Consider the following 19,726-nt stretch of genomic DNA (forward strand, 5'->3'; position numbering starts at 1 on the left):
CGACGTCACTCGTACAAATTCATAAGATTTGTCTAAACCCCAATGATGGGTAGGTTTAGGGGCGGGGTTAGGGGTAGGTCATTTGTACGAATTCATACAAATTTGGCAACTCGTAAAATACATATGATTTAGCAAAAAACATGAATTCTTACGAGTGAGGTCATATGAATTCTTATGAGTGAGGTGGAACGAATTTGTACGAATTGGCCACCTTGTAAAATACGTATGAAATTGCTGTGAAATCGGTGGCAAAATACTTGATCTGATTTGGTTGGTCACATCAAATTCTGAAATATTTAAATATTTTGTAGTGGTCTTCAACACAGTGTAAAAGATTTAATTGGAGTAACTTCACTAAACAGTTGTCACTTTTTTTACACAGTATTTCAGCCCAGACATGCATTTTTTTAATCAAAAACATCCTTCCATAATATTTTAAGAGATAATAAATGTGCAGAGAGTATTACCAAGTTCCCATGATTTTTTTTTTTCTTCCTCCTGTCGATGTAAATTACAGATTGTGCCATATTAACAGGGCTATTTGCATGCCGCAATTAACACTGTGCTTATTACCACTTACTGCATTCTTTGATTTGCATAAATCCTTTGCGGAATCTGGTGCTTAACACATAACTAGACTGCGTGCAAATAAAATGTGCAAAAGTACTGAAAAAAGGTATTGACAAATTAGTGTACCCACCATGACATTCATACTTGGACATTCTTAAAGACTTTTACCAAAATTCTTACCAAAAATACATACTGACTTTTACATATTTTGCTCCAGAACTGCAAGATAACGGAAACGCCGGACCAAGATCTGACAGACTTCACTAAGTGCTTGGTCATTATGGTGGAGGAGATCAAAGCACAGAAATTGCAGGTTGGACTCTATCTCTCCTCAGCTTCATCTCTCTGTGTCTGTCTGGATGTTTCTCTCTTATGCTCCAGAACCGCTCCTCAACTTCTTCACCCCATTTTCACCTCGGATTAACGTCCATCTCAGGTGATCAGACCATAAGTGATCATTGTTTTGTGATTGCCTTACTAAAACCACATTCGGTGGTAGTCAGAAACACATGTGACTACTTTGCATTTGTAGCATAAAAACTAATCTTCTCCTGTTGGACCACGACTCACCTGCCTGCCAATTGTGACTAAATAGTGCTAAAAAAAACAACAACAACAACAACAACAGTAAACTTTGTTGGTTACATGTGGCTTTAGAAGAAAAAAAAATTAAAAATCTATATCCGGTTTAGTTACTTTAGCATACTTTTAAAAAGAGTACCTATTACGAAAAGAGTATACTTTAAAAGCATATACTGTACTTATGTGTGAACAGAATGTATTGATTTAGGATACTTAGGGTGCGTTCACACTTATCATGTTTGGTTTGATTAAAACGAACCCTGGTGCGATTGCTTGGTTAGTGCGGTTCATTTGAACATATGTGAACGCTGCCATCCGAACCCTGGTGCGCACCAAACAAGCGAGAAAAGATGGGTCTCGGTCCGCTTCCAAACGAACTCTGGTGCAGTTCGAATGATATATGAATGCAAAAAGGACAGAATCCTCCTCACGCATGTCGGTTTTTCTTGTCATAGTCGCAAGTTTGCCCATGACAGGCATCAGACGCGCGTCTCCACGTAGCAGATTGTTTGTGTGTGTGACGGATGGATTCCCTCCGCTGTTTCGACTACTTTACACATTTTATAAGCTCTTCATGAGTTCTCAGCTGGCCAAAATACCATCACATGCAGGCTACGCACACACAATGAGCGCATTTACCTCAGCAAACAGCATTGTTTTGGATGTTCCGTAAGTTCTGCCTCAAAATAGGCAATACGTCAAAAAATCCGACCAATCACGTTGTGAATGTATCCCTATGCCTTAAGGTTCGGTATCTTTTGGTTCAGTAATAAAATTGCCAATCTGAACGCTAATCGGACCAGGGCTAAATGTTTTTTTTTTCTTGAATGAATGAATGAGGCATTTATATAGCACTTTCCTATGTACAACTGTACACCCAAAGCGCTTTACAATCATATCAGGGGTCTCTCCTTATCCACCACCAGTGTGCAGCATCCACTTGGATGATGCGTTGGCAGCCACTCACCATACACCAGCTGTAGGTGGAGAGGAGAGAGAGTGAAAGAGCCAATTTAAATGGCTTATGAGCCAATTTAAAAGAGCCAATTTTCTTCTTTGGTCCGGACCAAATAAACCAAACGAACCGAACTACAAGTGTGAACGCACCCTTAATTGCATGTTAATTGCAACTAAATGAATTTGAATGAAATTCAATTATCATTTGCAATAATTGCAAATGTTTTAGTTTCAATTTAAATTAAATGCAATTAGATAAACTTTAAAGTTCTTAAGTAGGGCTTAAAGGGTTAGTTCACCCAAAAATGAAAATTATGTCATTAATGACTCACCCTAATGTCGTTCCAAACCCGTAAGACCTCCGTTCATCTTCGGAACACAGTTTAAGATATTTTAGATTTAAAAGTGCATTACCAACGCCGATATATGAAAGGATTCAACGGAATCAATTCAATGGAAAGGATTCCGGAAGAGAAGACAATGCTGAATAAAGTCGTAGTTTTTGTTTTTTTTGGACCGAAATGTATTTTCGATTTTCGAACTAACCCACTGATGTGACATGGACTACTTGATGTTTTTATAACCTTTCTGGACATGGTAACCTTTTAAAGGGTTAGTTCATCCAAAAATGAAAATTTTGTCATTATTTACTCACCCTCATGTTCCAAACCCATAAGACTTTCATTCATCTTTGGAACACAAATGAAGATCTTTTTAATGAAATCTGAGAGCTTTCTATCCCTCCATAGATTGCCTTCACAACTAGAACTTTGATGCTTCAAAAAGTTATAAAGAGAATTGAGTGGTTTAGTCCAAATTTTCTAAAAAAAAAAAAAAAAAAACTTGATCACTTTACATGATGAACAGATTTAATTTAGGCTTTTACTCGCATATAAACCTTGATCAGCGAACATAAACAGATGCTCAACCGAACTTGAATGTCACAAGAACAAACGGAAGCTCATAACCAATGAGGTTCATTCTCGTGTTAGGCAGCACGTTTTTTTTGCTTCCGGAAGAGGTTTGTTGAGCTTTTGTGTATGTTCGCTGACCACCCACTCAATTAGTTTTTAGTCGAAACTTGATTAGTTTTGCGATCTCTTTATGAATTTTTTGAAACGTCAAAGTTCTAGTTGTGAAGGCAGTCTATGGAGAGACAGAATGCTGTCAGATTTCATCAAAAAGATCTTCATTTGTGTTCCGGAGATGAACGAAAGTGTTATGGGTTTGGAACGACATGAGGGTGAGTACTTAATGACAAAATTTTAATTTTTATGAAAATTTTAATTTCATTCTAACCCTTTAAAAAGGGACAGTTCACCCAAAAATGAAAATTCATTTACTCACTCTCAAGTTGTTCTAAACCCGTATGAATTTCTTTCTTCTACTGAACACAAAAGAATATATTCTGAAGAATATGGGTAGCCAAACAGTTGATGGGCCCCACTGACTTCCATAGTATGGAAAAAAATACTGTGGAAGTAAATGATGACAGAATGTTCATTTTTGGATGTACTATCCCTTTAAAGGTCCCGTTCTTCATGATCCCATGTTTCAAACTTTAGTTAGTGTGTAATGTTGTTGTTAGAGTATAAATAAAATCTGTAAAATTTTAAAGCTCAAAGTTCAATGCCAAGCGAGATATTTTATTTAACAGAAGTCGCCTACATCGAACGGCCAGTTTGGACTACATCCCTCTACTTCCTTCTTTAATGACGTCACTAAAACAGTTTTTTGACTAACCTCCGCCCACAGGAATACACAAAAAAGGGGGCGTGGTCTTGTTGTGCTCCCACAAAGAAGAGCAAGAGTTGCGTTTGTAGAGTGTGTTTGTCGCCATGTCGTCGAAACACTGTTATTTTCATCCCGCAGTCCAATCACCTTTGTTTGGCCTTCCCAGGGACGCTGTACTTAGAGATCAATGGTTACAATTTATGTTTAACTCGGTTCCCGAAAATTATAATTGTGGTATCCTTACTGCAATAGTTAATGTTGGACTGCAGTGCACATAATGGCCACAAGAGGGGACTATGTTTATGTATATGGCTGTTTTCCGTATGAGGTACTCTTCTGAGTGAGTGCTAACGTTGTACATTTTCTGTCGCTGCTTGTGGAGATTAAAGAGTTCAGTCTCTCTGGAATTATTGTCTTTTGTGTTCATTCGGCACAACACCACAATAATCCACATGTAAAACTATGTGCAGCACACGTTATGGTAAGAGGCGTGACCTTTCCGGGCAAGGAGCCCTAAGCTGCTGTCAAATCACAACACAGGAACCGCTGGCACAATCAGAACTCGTTACGTATTTCTGAAGGAGGGACTTCATAGAACAAGGAAGTCATCAGCCCGTTTTTATGACAGTGGAAACAGCGGTATACAGATAAGTAAATTATGTGAAAAATACTGTGTTTTTTTACGCACGAAACATGAACACATGTTATATTGCACACTATAAACACAATCAAAGTTTAAAAAAAACACGAAAAATGGGACCTTTAAGCCCTACTTAAGCACTAGTTGTTCTAATTGAATTTAACATAAATTTAAACTAAAACATTTGCAATTATTGTAAATGATAATTGAATTTCTTGCAATTGCAATTAACATGTCCTATTATAAATAAGTGTCCTATTATTTTGAAGATATTTTGAAGAAAGAAATTCATATAGGTTTGGAACAACTTAAGGTTGAGTAAATGATGACAGAATTTACATTTTTGGGTGAACTATCCATTTAAGTACATCTTTATGTGTAATTTCATATAAATTTCTTCCAACCCAATTTTTTTGTCTTATCCTGAAACACTACGGTACGCCCATAATACGTGTTTATATTCAGACTATGTCATAGACATAAACAGAGAGAAGTAGCTTCAGCTACAATGTTCTTCTGCAAGATGGAGTTTTGTTTATTAACCGCTAGAGCACCAAACGTTACATAGTGTACCTTTACCAAAGTGCATGCTATGCAACATAGTCATGGAAGTGTACTCACTTTCATTAAAGCGGAACTCCGTAAGATTTGCGAAGCTCCACCTACAGGTTCCTTCAGTGAATCACACTGTCATAAATACTCCAAGCGCAGCTCTGGACTACAACGACTACAACGCTCACAAGCGCAGTAGTTTTGCAAATACAGTACAAGTAATCTCGATGGAGGTGGGTAATTTTCGAAATTGTCTTATAAAGTCATAATATATACATTGTTTTTGAAATACCGTAAAGCATTTAGTCACTCTCGCGTGAACGTGAACATGAGGCGAGATTGTGTCGGGTCGGCGAAGCTGTTTTTTGGCATATACGTGCCAGAGGGGGTTAGTGCTCGCCTCAAACACACCACTACAAGTCAATTAACCGTCGTAAGGACTTAGAAAACTATTTTTGAAGATAAAAAAGTTACTTAGTTCTGCTTTAATATTATCTGCAAATACATTTTTTTTTTAAATAAACTTTTAAGATTCAAAGTACACTACGAGTGCAAATTCAATGCAATTCTTTTTCACAAGGGTTGTACAGATGCCTCGAAAAACTTTTCAGTTAGCTTTTCAAAACAAAATAGAGACTGACATAGTGAAAGATTTCGTCTTATTCAAAATTTTAATCTCAAGTGGTCACAGAAAACATTTGAAACTGTTACCAGGTATAAACTGGACCTTTTATGATTCTAAATCAAAGTGTGTTGCGCTGCCAAGCTGGGGTGCAGGAATATGTGTAAAACACAAACTCTAAGTACTGACATAAGTACATTACAATGGAAAGAAAAGTGGAAACTCAAGTTCATTGTGAAAACTGAGTAGGAAGGATTGTGGTTTGCATTTTCACTGTTTTTTTTTTTTTTTTACCTGTCAAACATAAAAGGTGAGCTCACACCTCAGCTTCAGTGTGAATTCACATCCTCCAGGAGCTGTCAGAGAGGTTTTGTATGGATATTGTGTGTGTGTGTCTGTCTGCTCCTCCTCTAAACCCCAGTCTGAGCTCCAGGCTTGTCAGGCTGTCTGTTGGTCCTCACAGAGATGCCCATCACCGTCACAGACACTCCAGAGTTTTACCAATATATGAGCCTCAAGCTCAATCTACATGCATACTATGGCCTGCTTGCTTCTTCCTATTGTGTTTATATTCACTTCTGTATCTCATCGCTACCTTTTGTGCCCTCAAGCTCTCAGAAAAGACACTTCTACTGTAGAAGTGAATAAGCTTAGCTCTGAGCGTCAATGAACTAACGAGTGAGGTAATTTGATTCTCTGTCAGTCTTTCAATGTCGAAAACATGACTACAGCTTGAAATATTTATTTATCTGCTCGTTTGAAAGTGTTGACCCAAATCTGGTGGTCTCAGCCCACCAACATTAATGTGCTGTTTGATGCATGTGGCACACCTAAAACGCCCAGACCAAGCTGTGGTTGGTTGTTTTATAAGTTTATCCTGTCTAATTGAGCAGTTCTTGGTCTGAATAAGTTGCAAAGTGGACCAGACATTATGCCATTATCACAAAAATGGCTTTGTGAGACTTTTCATCTGGGTGTCTCTGATTTATGCTTGGTTATAACTCAAAAGTTTGCGCTGTCAGATTAGAATTTGCAGGTAATGTGAAGACATACTTTGACCTCAGACTCCAAGTACAAGTTGCAAAAATATCATCATTTCTGCTTGGCTTTTTAAAAAAGTTTTGCAATCAGTCCACATAATTACAGAGGCACTGTAACATGAACAATTTATGTGTCAGATGTCTCATAAGTCCCGCTATTTAAACGAGCCAGTGGGGGCTGGCAGTGAAGTGTTGATTACCCTCTGTGCATTTTAAAGAGTTTTTGTCACGTAGAGTTGTTGGATCTTACAGGGTGATGGGTACATTGCAGCAGACAAATGGTCCCGGGAGCAAATATCAAAGATATTCTGCCAAGTCAACGTTTTCCAGTCCGCACTGTTCCCTCGGAATACTTTCCATAATGTATGACTCTGTTGTTTAGTGAAGACGCACATCATTTTTGGCTGCGGTGGGAAGGAAAAAGCTACGGTGCAAATTTGCAACAGCACTTTCAGAACATTTATCCTCGACTTGCAGAATCTACGTCGCACAAACACTCATTCGCTTGTACGTTCGTTCATTCATTTGTTTGTTCATTCGTTCACTAGTTGGTGCAGCAGCACTTTTAAAACATATATTCTGGAGTTGCGTAAATAACCTTCACCCATTGCTTTGTCCATTAATTCATTCATCTGTTTGTTTTGTTGTTTGTCCATTTGTTAGTGCAAAAAATCTTTATTCACTGCTTTTCTCCCACAATTGCTGATTTGTTTGTTCATTCATTCGTTTGTTCGTTTATTTGTTCAATCATTTATTAATTTGCGGATTCATTTATTTGTTTGCCAATTCATTCACTTGTTTGTTCATTCATTTGTTGATTCACTCATTAATTAGTTGATTAATTTATTAATTTATTGATTCATTCATTAATTTGTTGATTCATTTATTAATTTGCTGATTCACTTATTTGTTTGCCGATTCATTCATTTGTTTGTTCATTCATTTGTTGATTTGCTCATTAATTAGTTGATTCATTTATTAATTGAATGATTTATTCATTAATTTGCTGATTCATTAATTTGTTGATTCATTCATTTGTTGATTTGCTCATTAATTAGTTGATTCATTTATTAATTTATTGATTAATTCATTCATTAGTTGATTCGTTTATTAATTGAATGATTTATTCATTAATTTGCTGATTCATTCATTTGTTGATTCATTCATTTGTTGATTTGCTCATTAAGTAGTTGATTCATTCATTAATTAGTTGATTCGTTTGTTTGTTGATTTGTTTATTCATTTGTTGATTCAGTCATTAGTTAGTTTATTCATTTATTAATTTAATGATTTATTAATTAATTTGTTGATTCATTCATTAATTAGTTGATTTGTTAATTCATTTAATGATTTATTAATTAATTTGTTGATTCATTCATTTGTTTTTCTTTGTTCATTTGTTTTTCTTTGTTCATTTGTTTTAGAACTTTTGTTCTGAAGTTGCAGAATATATATTTTTTTTGCTCCCACAATCCCTCATTTTTTTGCTCTTTTGCTCATTCATCTGTTCATTCATTTGTTTATTCCTTTGTTTGTGCAATAGAAATTTAAAAATATTTATCCTTGAGTTTCATAAAAAAATCTTAATCCACTGCTTTTCTCCCACAATTGCTGATTTGTTTGTCCATCTGTTCGTTCATTCATTCATTCATCCATTCATCCATCCATCCATTCATTCATTGTTTGTTTGTGCACTTAGAACTTTTATAACATTTCTTCTGAAGTTCATTAAAAATGTCATTAAAAACATCAATATCCATTGCTTACACACTCACTAATTAATTATTTTTTTTGTTTGATCATTTGTTTGTGCAACAGCACTTTAAGAAAAATTATTCTGGAATTACATAAATCATAATCCACTGCTTTGCTCTTACAGTCGCTGATTTGTCTTGTCGATCCTTCATTCGTTTGTTCGTTCATTTGTTCGCTCATTTGTTGGAGCCATAGCACTTTTAAAACATTTATTCTGGAGTTGCATAAAGAATCAATATCTACGGCTTACAAACTCTCAAATTCATTCATTCGTTTGTTTGTTTGTGCAACAGCTCTTTATGAACATCACTCAGAATCACTCATTCATCTGTTAATTTATTTGTTTGTTTACTCATCTGTTTGCAGATAGACACCATCGTAACCCTGGGTGGTCTTGGAGGCCGCTTTGACCAGATCATGGCCACAATAGAGACCTTGTTTCATGCCCAGAAGATGACGGATTTGCCTGTGGTGGTTATACAAGACTGTTCTCTGGCCTTCCTTCTCCAAGAGGTAAACACTTCTCTCTCTCATTAGCATGTGCTAATCAGTGTTTGCACTTGTGTGCTTTTGACATCCTGATTGCGGCAATTAATGATCAGTCGTGATATTAAGCAATTAACAACTGCAGAGACACTTTGCTGCCTCTTCTCTGTTGTTTCCTGTTTGTGCACTTTTAAAAGGTCACAGCTCTGAATAACTTCTAAAAATACAAAAGATATTGCCAAATGCATTGTCAACATTTTCATTCAACAGTACTATACCCAAACATAGCAAATAAAATCATGTGAGAGATGCATGTGTGTACTTTATGATATATTTAAGATGGTAATACAAAGACCAGCTCATATTCGCACAATAATAAAGCCCTTTTTTTTAAGTTTGCAAGATACTGTAATCTCGTTTGACTAATAAGAAAACCTTAAAGAATTGCTCTGGCTGCATTACTTTACATTCTGTATCACATTTAATCAAGCTCTGAGGCTCATAGAGAATATAAGACATTGAGATGACTGTAAAAATCTTAATCTGTCTGCTGTTGTAATGGGCCAGAAATTTAAATGAATGCATCTCAGTCTATATAAAAATGTCCTTGAATGTTTCAGTCCCCCATAAAGGAGACTTATAAAACATGAATTCAGTTCTGTGCTGCACTCATTTGCTGCTATTCTTGGCTTTTCAGAGACAGATCAGAATTAGTTTTGAATAGTCAAACTTTGAAGTTTGCACGACGCATTTTAAGATTAAAATAAAACATCTGCATTTATATATAGCATCTAACTTGTTAAATAGGTGGTAATTATGACTTTGTTCACAGAACATCCAAGCAATTTTCGAGAGTATCTGCAGTTTTGGAAACTTTTACTTTCAAATAAGTCTGTGCATATATAGACAACAACACACCACTTCAGAGATGTGATAATTGAAATTATCACAATATTGAACAAGACTGTTGTTTGTAAGCGAGAGCTGAGAACCGCAGTTGTCAGTGCCTCTGCAGGTGAGAAATTTGATTTCTCTCTGCTGGTCTGTAGTGGAGGATCATATCTGTGCATTTGAAGTCTTTCTTGGCATTGTAATTAGATAATATTACACTAATAATGTTCTAAAACTACCAGCTGGTCAAGAGTGGTCAAGTTGTTGGGCTTATAAAGAATGTACTGGTCACACTATTCCATTCAGGTACAATGACTGCGATACAGGAGCTTTCAGGATTTAAAAAGGACACTATTCCGACTAGCATTTTTCTCCAAATATTATGAAGTCATATAACTTTGTGTGATGACGACACCGAGATATAAAGGGGTAGTTCGCCAAAAAATGAAAATTGTGCCATCATCTACTCACCCTCATGTCATTTCAAACTTGATTGACTTTCTTTTTTCTGTCGAACACAAGAAAGGGTGTTTTGAAGAATGTTGGTAACCAAACAGGCTTTTGTGTTTCATTGCATTCACAGCTATGGAAAAAATTAAGAGACCACTCCAAGTTAAGAAATCAATGTTAAATGGTCTCTTAATTTTTTCCATAGCTGTGTATATATATATATATATATATATATATATATATATATATATATATATATATATATATATATATATATATATATATATATATATTTATTATTTTAATAATATATATATTTATAATTATATATATATATATATCTATAATTATATAAATATATATATATCTATATAAATATATATATATATATATATATATATATATAAATTATATAATTATATATTTGAAGATATTTTGAGAAAAATCTCAGCTTTTTTTATTTTATTTTATGTATTTTTTTTATTACTCAATATTTAAGTAGGTTATTTATATATTAACTTAAAGAATTAGTTCACTTCTGAATGAAAATTTCCTGGTAATTTACTTACCCCCATGTCATCCAAGATGTTCATGTATTTTTTCATCAGTCGAAAAGAAATTAAGGTTTTTTGTTTTTTTTTTTAAGATTCTTCTCCATATAGTGGACTTCAGTGGGGTTTACCAGGTTGAAGGTCCAAATTGCAGTTTCAATGCAGCTTCAAAGGGCTCTAGGCGATGCCAGATGAGGAATAAGGGTTAAAAAAAATTTACTTTTTAAACACAAATGCTCGTCTTGCACTGCTCTGCAATGCGCCACGCATTTTGTTGAAAGGTCACGCGTGACATTGGTTGAAGTACCGCGGTAGGGTGAAAAACTTAATCAAATTTTCTCCTCCAACTTCAAAATCTTCCAATATTGTTGTTTAACCTTTTTTTGTAAAGGGCGTTTAGCTTAATCTTTGCACGGTCGCTTTGTAAATACTGGATCTGTACTTCCGCCTACGTCACGCATGATCTTTGTACAGTGATTACATCATGCGTGTGGATCGCAGAGCAGTGCACGACGAGCATTTGTGGTTAAAAAGTATATACATTTTTTATTTTTTTAGAAAATGACCAATCGATTCGCTAGGTAAGAGCACTTTGAAGCTGCACTGAAACTGCAATTTGGACCTTCAACCTGTTGTACCTCACTGAATGGAGAGAAATCCTGGAATGTTTTCCTCAAAATCTTAATTTCTTTTTGACTGAAGAAAGAAAGATATGAACATCTTGGATAACATGGGGGTGAGTAAATTATCAGTAAATTTTATCAGTAAAAGTGAACTAACCCTTTAATACAAAATATAGCTCACTCAAATACTGAGAGAAATAGTCTATTTGTTATTGGTATTTTTTTCATTTTGAATTAAATAAAATAAATCAGCATTTCTCTCAACTTATCCACCATTTAGGGCGGCTCTCAAACAGTTTTTAAACAGAGACTCACCCGCATTCTGTCACCTTCTCCTGCTCTTTTTCTCACACTTGCAGGGCAAACAGCACCGGCTGAATGTGAACACCGGCTTGGAGGGGAAATGGTGTAGTCTGGTTCCTGTGGGCTGCCCTTGTCTTACCACCACTTCTGGGCTTAAATGGAACTTGGGTGAGTTGCACGCCTGTAGGCCACATGTCTGTCAACCCCTTCGCACACCAAAACACAGACATCCCTGAGGACCGTGTCCCAGCCTGTACCATCCTCTGTGCTCCATTTACATGGCCCTGTCCTAGATAGGAGACATTTATTAACCCTGACAGCTCAAATCTCCAGCAAACTCCCACTGATGTTACAGTTGATGCAGTTTGTCATGCCTAGATTTAGAAAGAGCTCACATTGTATTTTATCTTCTCAATGGCATTTGCTTTTGAATTGTTCATTTTGTTTCATAAATATGCTATTTCCTCCAGGGTTGGCCCATTGAGAGGAAGGCTCTCACAGATTAAACAAAAGGGGAAAAAAGGGGGACATTGGTTTTGCACTGTGTACTAGACCTACTGCACTGTGCAATCCATCTTCACATTAACATTAGACAGTTTTTACTACCTTTTTTGAATTACATAAAGGAACATGGAGAATTTTATGCTTTTCTGATATTAAATGTGAAGTTTATAATTGCTGTATGATCAAGATCACCAAAGTCTTGCAGAAAATGTAGTTTTCAAGCATTTTTAACAGACACTACCCCCGTCTGCCATCATTTAGAACAGAGATTTTCAACTCTGGTTCACTTTTCTGCAGAGTTTAGCTCAAATCCTAATCAAACACACCCGAACAATCTAATCAAGGGCTGTGTCCAAAATCGCCTCCTATGCACTTAAATAGGGCACTATTTGAGTAAACATCCATTTGTATTGGTGTCCGAAACTAGAGATGCACCAATACTAAATTTCTTTGCCGACACCGATAGACTATTATTCAGAATGATATCTACTAGCGATCTCTTCCAAATAATGTTGCAAACTATACAGGGAACCCTCTCCTTTGGTACACTACAATATTAGAGGTTACAGTTAACAATAGACGTATTATATTCAGCTGCTGTTTATTTTCAGAAATAATAATTACACTCAAATAAAAACTGAAATGTATAAAACTTAGTATCACATAAGGAAGTTTTCATAAGCACTTGTCTTCATGGCAAATTTGCACAAACATATAATTAACAGTAAATAAGTTCCTCTCTAGTGTTTTTTTATATGTAGATAGTTAAGGAACTGTGAACATTGGAAAACATTCCTGAGGTAAAAGTGACATGATGTGACATATTGTTCACAAGCTGTTTGATTGACGTCTTTCCGCGGTTGAAACACAAAGTGATTACATGAGACATGATACATTCTGGTAAGTTGTACAATATATTTCAACATACCTTTTGATGTTCATTCATGTTTTTCGAGATATAACTTGTATTGAAGAGGAAAAAAAGACTCGCGCTCCGAGCTGCCCCCTGAACTGAGGCATTACAGCGATCTGACACGTCACATTTAAGAGCTCCAAAACGCCATTTATTGTTTGAAGTTCATTAAAAAAAAGAGGAAGAATTTGAAAACTGAAATTTTAATTCTTATCAGAAGTAATAAAGCACAAATCTTTTTGCAATTATTGGATGGAAGGCGCTACAAATAATATTTTAAGTAGGAAAAAAAAATGCAGACCTGGCAAAAAAGAGCCTGCTTTAACATCACTATTTTTAAAGGTGCCCTAGAATTAAAAATTGAATTTATATTGGCATAGTTAAATAACAAGAGTTATTTAAATAACAGTACTTGGAAATGATATACAGTGAGTTTCAAACTCCATTGTTTCCTCCTTCTTATATAAATCTTATTTGTTTAAAAGACCTCAGTCAGAAGAAAAGGCGAATCTCAATATAACACAGACTGTTACGTAACAGTCGGGGTGTACGCCCCCAATATTTGCATATGCCAGCCCATGTTCCCAACATTATGAAAGACATTTGACAAGGGCAGCCAGTAACGTCCGGATCTGTGCACAGCCGAATCATCAGACTAGGTAAGCAAGCAATAACAACAGCGAAAAATGTCAGATGGAGCAGTAATAACTGACATGATCCATGATAACATGATATTTTTAGTGATATTTGTAAATTGTCTTTATAAATGTTTCGTTAGCATGTTGCTAATGTAGGCTACTGTTAGTTAAAGTTACCATCGTTTCTTACTGTATTCACGGAGACAAGAGCCGTGGCTATTTTCATTTTTAAACACTTGCAGTCTGTATAATTCATAAACAACTTCATTCTTTATAAATCTCTCAAAGTGTTCAATGTTAGCTTTAGCCACGAATCACAGCCTCAAACTCATTCAGAATCAAATATAAACACCCAAATAAATACAGTACTCACATGACCCGAAGCATGCATGCAGCATACATGACGAACATCTTGTAAAGATCCATTTGAGGGTCATATTAGATGTGTGAACTTTGTAAATGCACTGTTTTATAGAGTCGCGAGCTCGATGGGCAGGGATCAAGAGATTTAAAGGGCCAGCAGCCCTGAATCAGTGTATAGTTAATGCCCCAAAATAGGCAGTTTAAAAAATTAATTTAAAAAAATCTGTGTGGTATTTTGAGCTGAAACTTCACAGACACATTCAGGGGACACCTTAGACTTATATTACATCTTGTAAAAAAACGTTCAATGGCACCTTTAAACTGTTAATGTGTTAAAATTCAACACGAGTGATTTTCTTCACACAGTATGTATGAGTTGCAGTCTGAACACATCTTTCCGCACCCTTTTGATTGGATATAATCAGCAGTTTTTAAACAATATAGTGATAATAATAGCTTTTATTGGCCGATATGATACATCGGTGCTTCTCTTCCGAAACCATAGTGGACATTATCGAGTGCACTCATTTAATCCCATAATGCACCACAATAACAAGAGTACAACTAATGTAGGCTGCATTTGAAAACTTAGCTGACTTCTTGGTTCGCTGCCTTATGACTCTGCAGGCAGAATTTGCGCACGAAGATAGCCTACCTCACAAAACTGATTTTGGACAGATTTCTGAGGCAGCGTAACGGTTTAATGATCTACTTTGGTGAAAACTAAACAACTATTTAATTACTACAGTAGTAATTTCTCACTATAAATGACTTCAGAAGTGGAAAATGTTGGTCAAAAACATAAATTTACACACAAACTGACCAGAAACCGCAAATTTAAGACGCCATCTATCTTTTTCTAGCTCAACAGTCACCGAATGGAATGCATAGGATTGTGGGATATCTAAGGCAGGATACGTCTATGCTGTCTTAAAAAATCAATCAGATGAAGGTATAATCTCAGGAGACCTTGGAATGCGTCCTCCGAAGACAGCATTTTTCAGTTTTCAGATGCAGCCATACACTCAACATTTAGAGAATACCCATAATGCACTGTGAGGCGAATTAATTCCCACGTCTCGCCAAACGATGGCGCCCACAGCTGAATCATCCATCCATCCATTTTCCAAACCTCTGGTCCAATGTGGCTACAGCATAATATCATTCAGGTATATTAAGGTTTATTTATAATTAAGGTATATAGATGCTAGTTTCCATGACAGAGTTCAAGATAAATCTTTTCATTACTACTGGAGCTGCCAGTTTGCTAAGGGCAAGCACAAACGATGTAAAAGCGGCAGCCCATCTGGCACACTCAGTGTCTGAATTCACTTACTCATTTTCATTCACTCCTTCAAATGGACTATATTAGTGGAGTAATATAAGGAATAGTGAATGAGGGTATGGGGGCGATTCCAAACACAGCTAAGGTCTTCAGGATTACAAGAAAGTTACAGGTAAGTGAGTTTGATCAAGGTTGGAGCTAAACTCTGCAGGAAAGTCTACCTCGTGGGCCTGAGTTGAGAACCGCCTGGTTTAGACAAACAGATGGTTTGAAGAAACTATGCACTTCACTTTTAAGGATTAACTTTACCTTTTTCTTAGAAGCTGAATCAAAACTTTGGTCATCTAAAAGCTTGTTTTTAGTCTCTGTAGTGGTTATGAAGGGTTGTAGCTCTGAGTGGGTGAAAGTGGGCCGCCTCCTACGTGCATTAAATGTTAAAGGTGTGCCAAACGATTGCTCTGACTGAAGACATTAGAAGGAATAGTAATGTAGCCCAACTGTTTGCCTTTGATCTGCTAATGCGAGCTGTCAACGAGAATAATCTCCAGCAAGGTTTCTGTGGAGGCTGGGGCTCGTTGTGAAAAAGGATGTGCCCCTCCTCCTGTTAAATCCTGCAGAGGGCACAGGGGATGTTGTTGTGGAGGGACTGAAGTGACAGATACATGACTGAGAGATTCAGCTTTATTGTGTCAGCAGTGTGCCATTTCTGCCAAAGGTGAATTTTCCACTTAGTTGTGATGGATCTGGACTGTAACCTTTGACCTTGACTTAAAAGCAATCAGCTTAAATAAGCTCAGTGGTGTAGGGGTATTGAAGAAGTTGGAAAGTTGAAAATTATTTATGCTTAAAAAAAGCTGGTCTTAAACTGGTCTGTAGAAATCATAGGCTTCTATAAGTTTCAAAATGCTTTTAGGCAATGTGGCCTGTTGGAAAAATATGCCTCTATCTACATTTTTGTACATATCACTGCAGTTTTCACCACTAGCGGCAGTAAAATATGAACAATGTTTATTCTTTTCACACAAATTATGATTACACTTTTACCATATAGTGCAGGATTTGTAAACTTACACATTTTGATGTTGGCATTACATACCCAGCTCTATGTATTGTATTTCTGATATAGTAAACTTACTTGGTAGCTCACCTGGTACAGAATTGCACTTTAGCTTTCCACACAAGTACAAAGAAGTGATGATAAAACGGCTCAAAAAAGTTGTAGAAGCAAGCTAAAATGGCATAGTTGCTTCAGCAAATGCGTTTTTATCTCATTGTTGCTTTTAACACTGTTGGTTAGGTTTAGTGTCGGTGGTACGTTATTTTCAAACATGAGAAACCTTTTAGCCACACAGTTAGGACATGTAATTTCTGAACTGCCACGATACATACAACAGCTAATATTATTTATATAATATATATATATATATATATATATATATATATATATATATATATATATATATATATATATATATATATATATATATATATATATATATATATATAATATGTAATTAGATTCACATTCATTTGTTTCAGATACATATATCACAAAATGTGCAAGAAGCAACTTAAAACCATTTTACAAAAATGTCTCTACAGGTATGTTTTTTCAGTGAAACTGATTTGAATAAATACATTTGCTTTTAGGTTTGATTATAGGCCATGCTATTTTTAATTAATTTTTTAAATATACATAAAATAATGCATATGTATTTGTTGAGCATTTTAAAATATATATAAAAATAATAAGTTAACAATAGTGTGTGGTAATGTGTACTAACAACTATATCATATAAATTGTTATCTATATTACTTAAGGCAGGAACACACCAAGCCGACGCCGACAAACTAGTGGCGACGAAAGCAGACTGCGGGGTTGGCTCATGTTGGCAATGTCTGGGTCCAAAGTTGCCCTGACACACCAAACAGCCGACGGCCCATCCGTTCTGCACCTGTGTAAGATGAAATGCCTTTCCGTACCAGCAGGTGGCAGTAGCTGAACAGCCAATCGGAATGATCAGATGGCCGACAGACCGACGAGCTCCGACGCCGATTCAACATGTCGAATCGGCTAAAAAAAAGCTGACGAGGACCAACTTCAGCCGACAGTGCGGAACACACTGAGAAAACTTAGTCGGCTGACGAACAAAACCTGCCCGACGGCCGACCATCGGCTTGGTGTGTTCCTGCCTTTAAATGAATGTCACAAACAATTATATTTTCTATATCTCATAAAGTTTTATCTATATTACTTAATAAATGATCATCATAAAGAATTATATTTATCAACTAAATGGTTACTGTTTATATTTAAATTAGTATAAAAAACTTCTACAAACAGGCTACATTTTCAAAGTGAGATTTAAAGAAGCTGCATGACAACTGAGACGGCCTCATTTACATTTTGGAAGGAAAGAACAAGTAATGAACAGAAAAATTATATAACGTGCATATTTGTCACATCTCTTGGTGCTTTGTTTATTAGTCTTGTTTTGTCTCATTACACTCAGCTCTTGCCCAGACTCCCTTGAGCCTTGTGCGTGATAACGAGAGAAACATATTCTGAGAGATAAACTACCAGTAATCACTTTTATAATTTCCTGAATTAGCTTGAATAATTCTGTCTTTTGGGTTTAAGAAATATCTAATACAATGGAGAAAAGTTTGTAGATTTTAAGTCCTATTTTTTATATTAAGAGTAAATATAATGGAAATGTATCACAGCACACCATTTCTTTTCATTTTAGCAGAATATTATTTTTTGAAATCCAGTTTTGGTGATTCACTCCAGATATGTTGTTTATATGCTACAGGAATGAGCTTTATTAAACAGCTTTATCAAACACTGATAGCCAGTTAATATTTGCTCTGATAACTCTTTGAGGAGAATGATGTTATGTGGAGTTAAGTTGATGAATTAATGATCTAAGCAAATACTGATTGTTACACAAGCTTGTTCAGTCAGATATGACTGCTTTCTCTTTAGATTGAACTCTAGAATGTAATTAAAAAAAGATGTAATAAATATATATCCAGTCTTGACATGATCCATAAAAGGGTTAGTTCACCAAAAAATGAAAATTCTGTCATTTATTACTCACCCTCATGTCATTCCACACCCGTAAGACCTTCATTCATCTTCGGAACACAAATTAAGATATTTTTGATAAAATCTGATGGCTCACTGAGGCCTGCATTGCCAGCAAGATCATTTCTTTTTTCAATGCCCAGAAAGGTACTAAAACATAATTTAGTTCATGTGAGTACAGTGGTTCAACCTTAATCTTATGAAGTGATGAGAATACTTTTTGTGCGGCAAAAAAAATAAAATAAAAAAAATAACAATTTTATTCAACAATATCTAGTGATGGGTGATTTCAAAACACTGCTTCATGAAGCTTCAAAGTTTTACGAATCTTTTGTTTTGAATCAGTGGTTCGGCGCGCGTATCAAACTGCATGTGAACTATTGAAATTTTAAAACACTTATGACGAAGCCTCATTTACTGAAATCAAGTGATTTTGGCTCTCCGAACCACTGATTCAAAACAAAAGATTCGTTAAGCTTCATGAAGCAATGTTTTGAAATCGCTCATCACTAGATATTGTTGAATGAAGTGATAATTTTTTTTTTTTTTTTTTTTTTTTTTGCCGCACAAAAAGTATTCTCGTCGCTTTATAACATTAAGGTTGAACTACTGTACTCACATGAACTGTTTTAAATATGTTTTTAGTACCTTTCTGGACAATGAAAAAGGAAATGGTCTTGCTGGCAATGCAGGTCTCACTGAGCCATCAGATTTTATCAAAAATATCTTTATTTGTGTTGGACGAAGGTCTTTATGGGTTTGGAACGACAGGAGGGTGAGTAATTAATGACTGAATTTTCATTTTTGGGTGAACTAACCCTTTCAGAAATCATTATAATATGCTGATTCAGTGGTCAAGAAACATTTCTTATTAGTGTTGAAAACAGCACAACTGCTGCTATATATTTGCATTTCCACTTAGTAAAAAACTCACATTTTAATTATTCCCAATATTTCATGGATTATTCATGACCACAAAAGTATTTACTTAAACGCTAGTGAATATTTCTAGATAAGTGCTGGAGTGTGTGAGTTTAGCTTCTCACAATAGCCTGAGGCTGATGTACAGTTAAGCTCAGCGTAAGAGATTTCTGCGTGTTTTCACTGGAGTTACTCCATCCAGTGCTTTCTCCTGGGAAAAGACCTGCCAAGACACTTAACCTTAAGCAACTTACC

The 19,726-nt window shown here is 35.7% G+C and overlaps 1 protein-coding gene across 2 annotated transcripts in view; it reads left to right on the top strand.

Moving 5' to 3' along the window:
* tpk1 (thiamin pyrophosphokinase 1) overlaps positions 1-19,726 on the top strand; it is an 84,526-nt gene that overhangs the window by 37,487 nt on the left and 27,313 nt on the right. For both annotated transcript variants that reach the window (XM_067378403.1, XM_067378404.1), the window contains exons 6-8: positions 788-883; positions 8,819-8,965; positions 11,813-11,924. In XM_067378403.1, coding sequence (XP_067234504.1) covers positions 788-883; positions 8,819-8,965; positions 11,813-11,924 — 355 coding nt within the window. The remainder of the gene's footprint in view (positions 1-787; positions 884-8,818; positions 8,966-11,812; positions 11,925-19,726) is intronic.

Source organism: Chanodichthys erythropterus, chromosome 23 (genome assembly GCF_024489055.1).
Source record: "Chanodichthys erythropterus isolate Z2021 chromosome 23, ASM2448905v1, whole genome shotgun sequence".
NCBI classification, from domain to species: Eukaryota; Metazoa; Chordata; class Actinopteri; order Cypriniformes; family Xenocyprididae; genus Chanodichthys; species Chanodichthys erythropterus.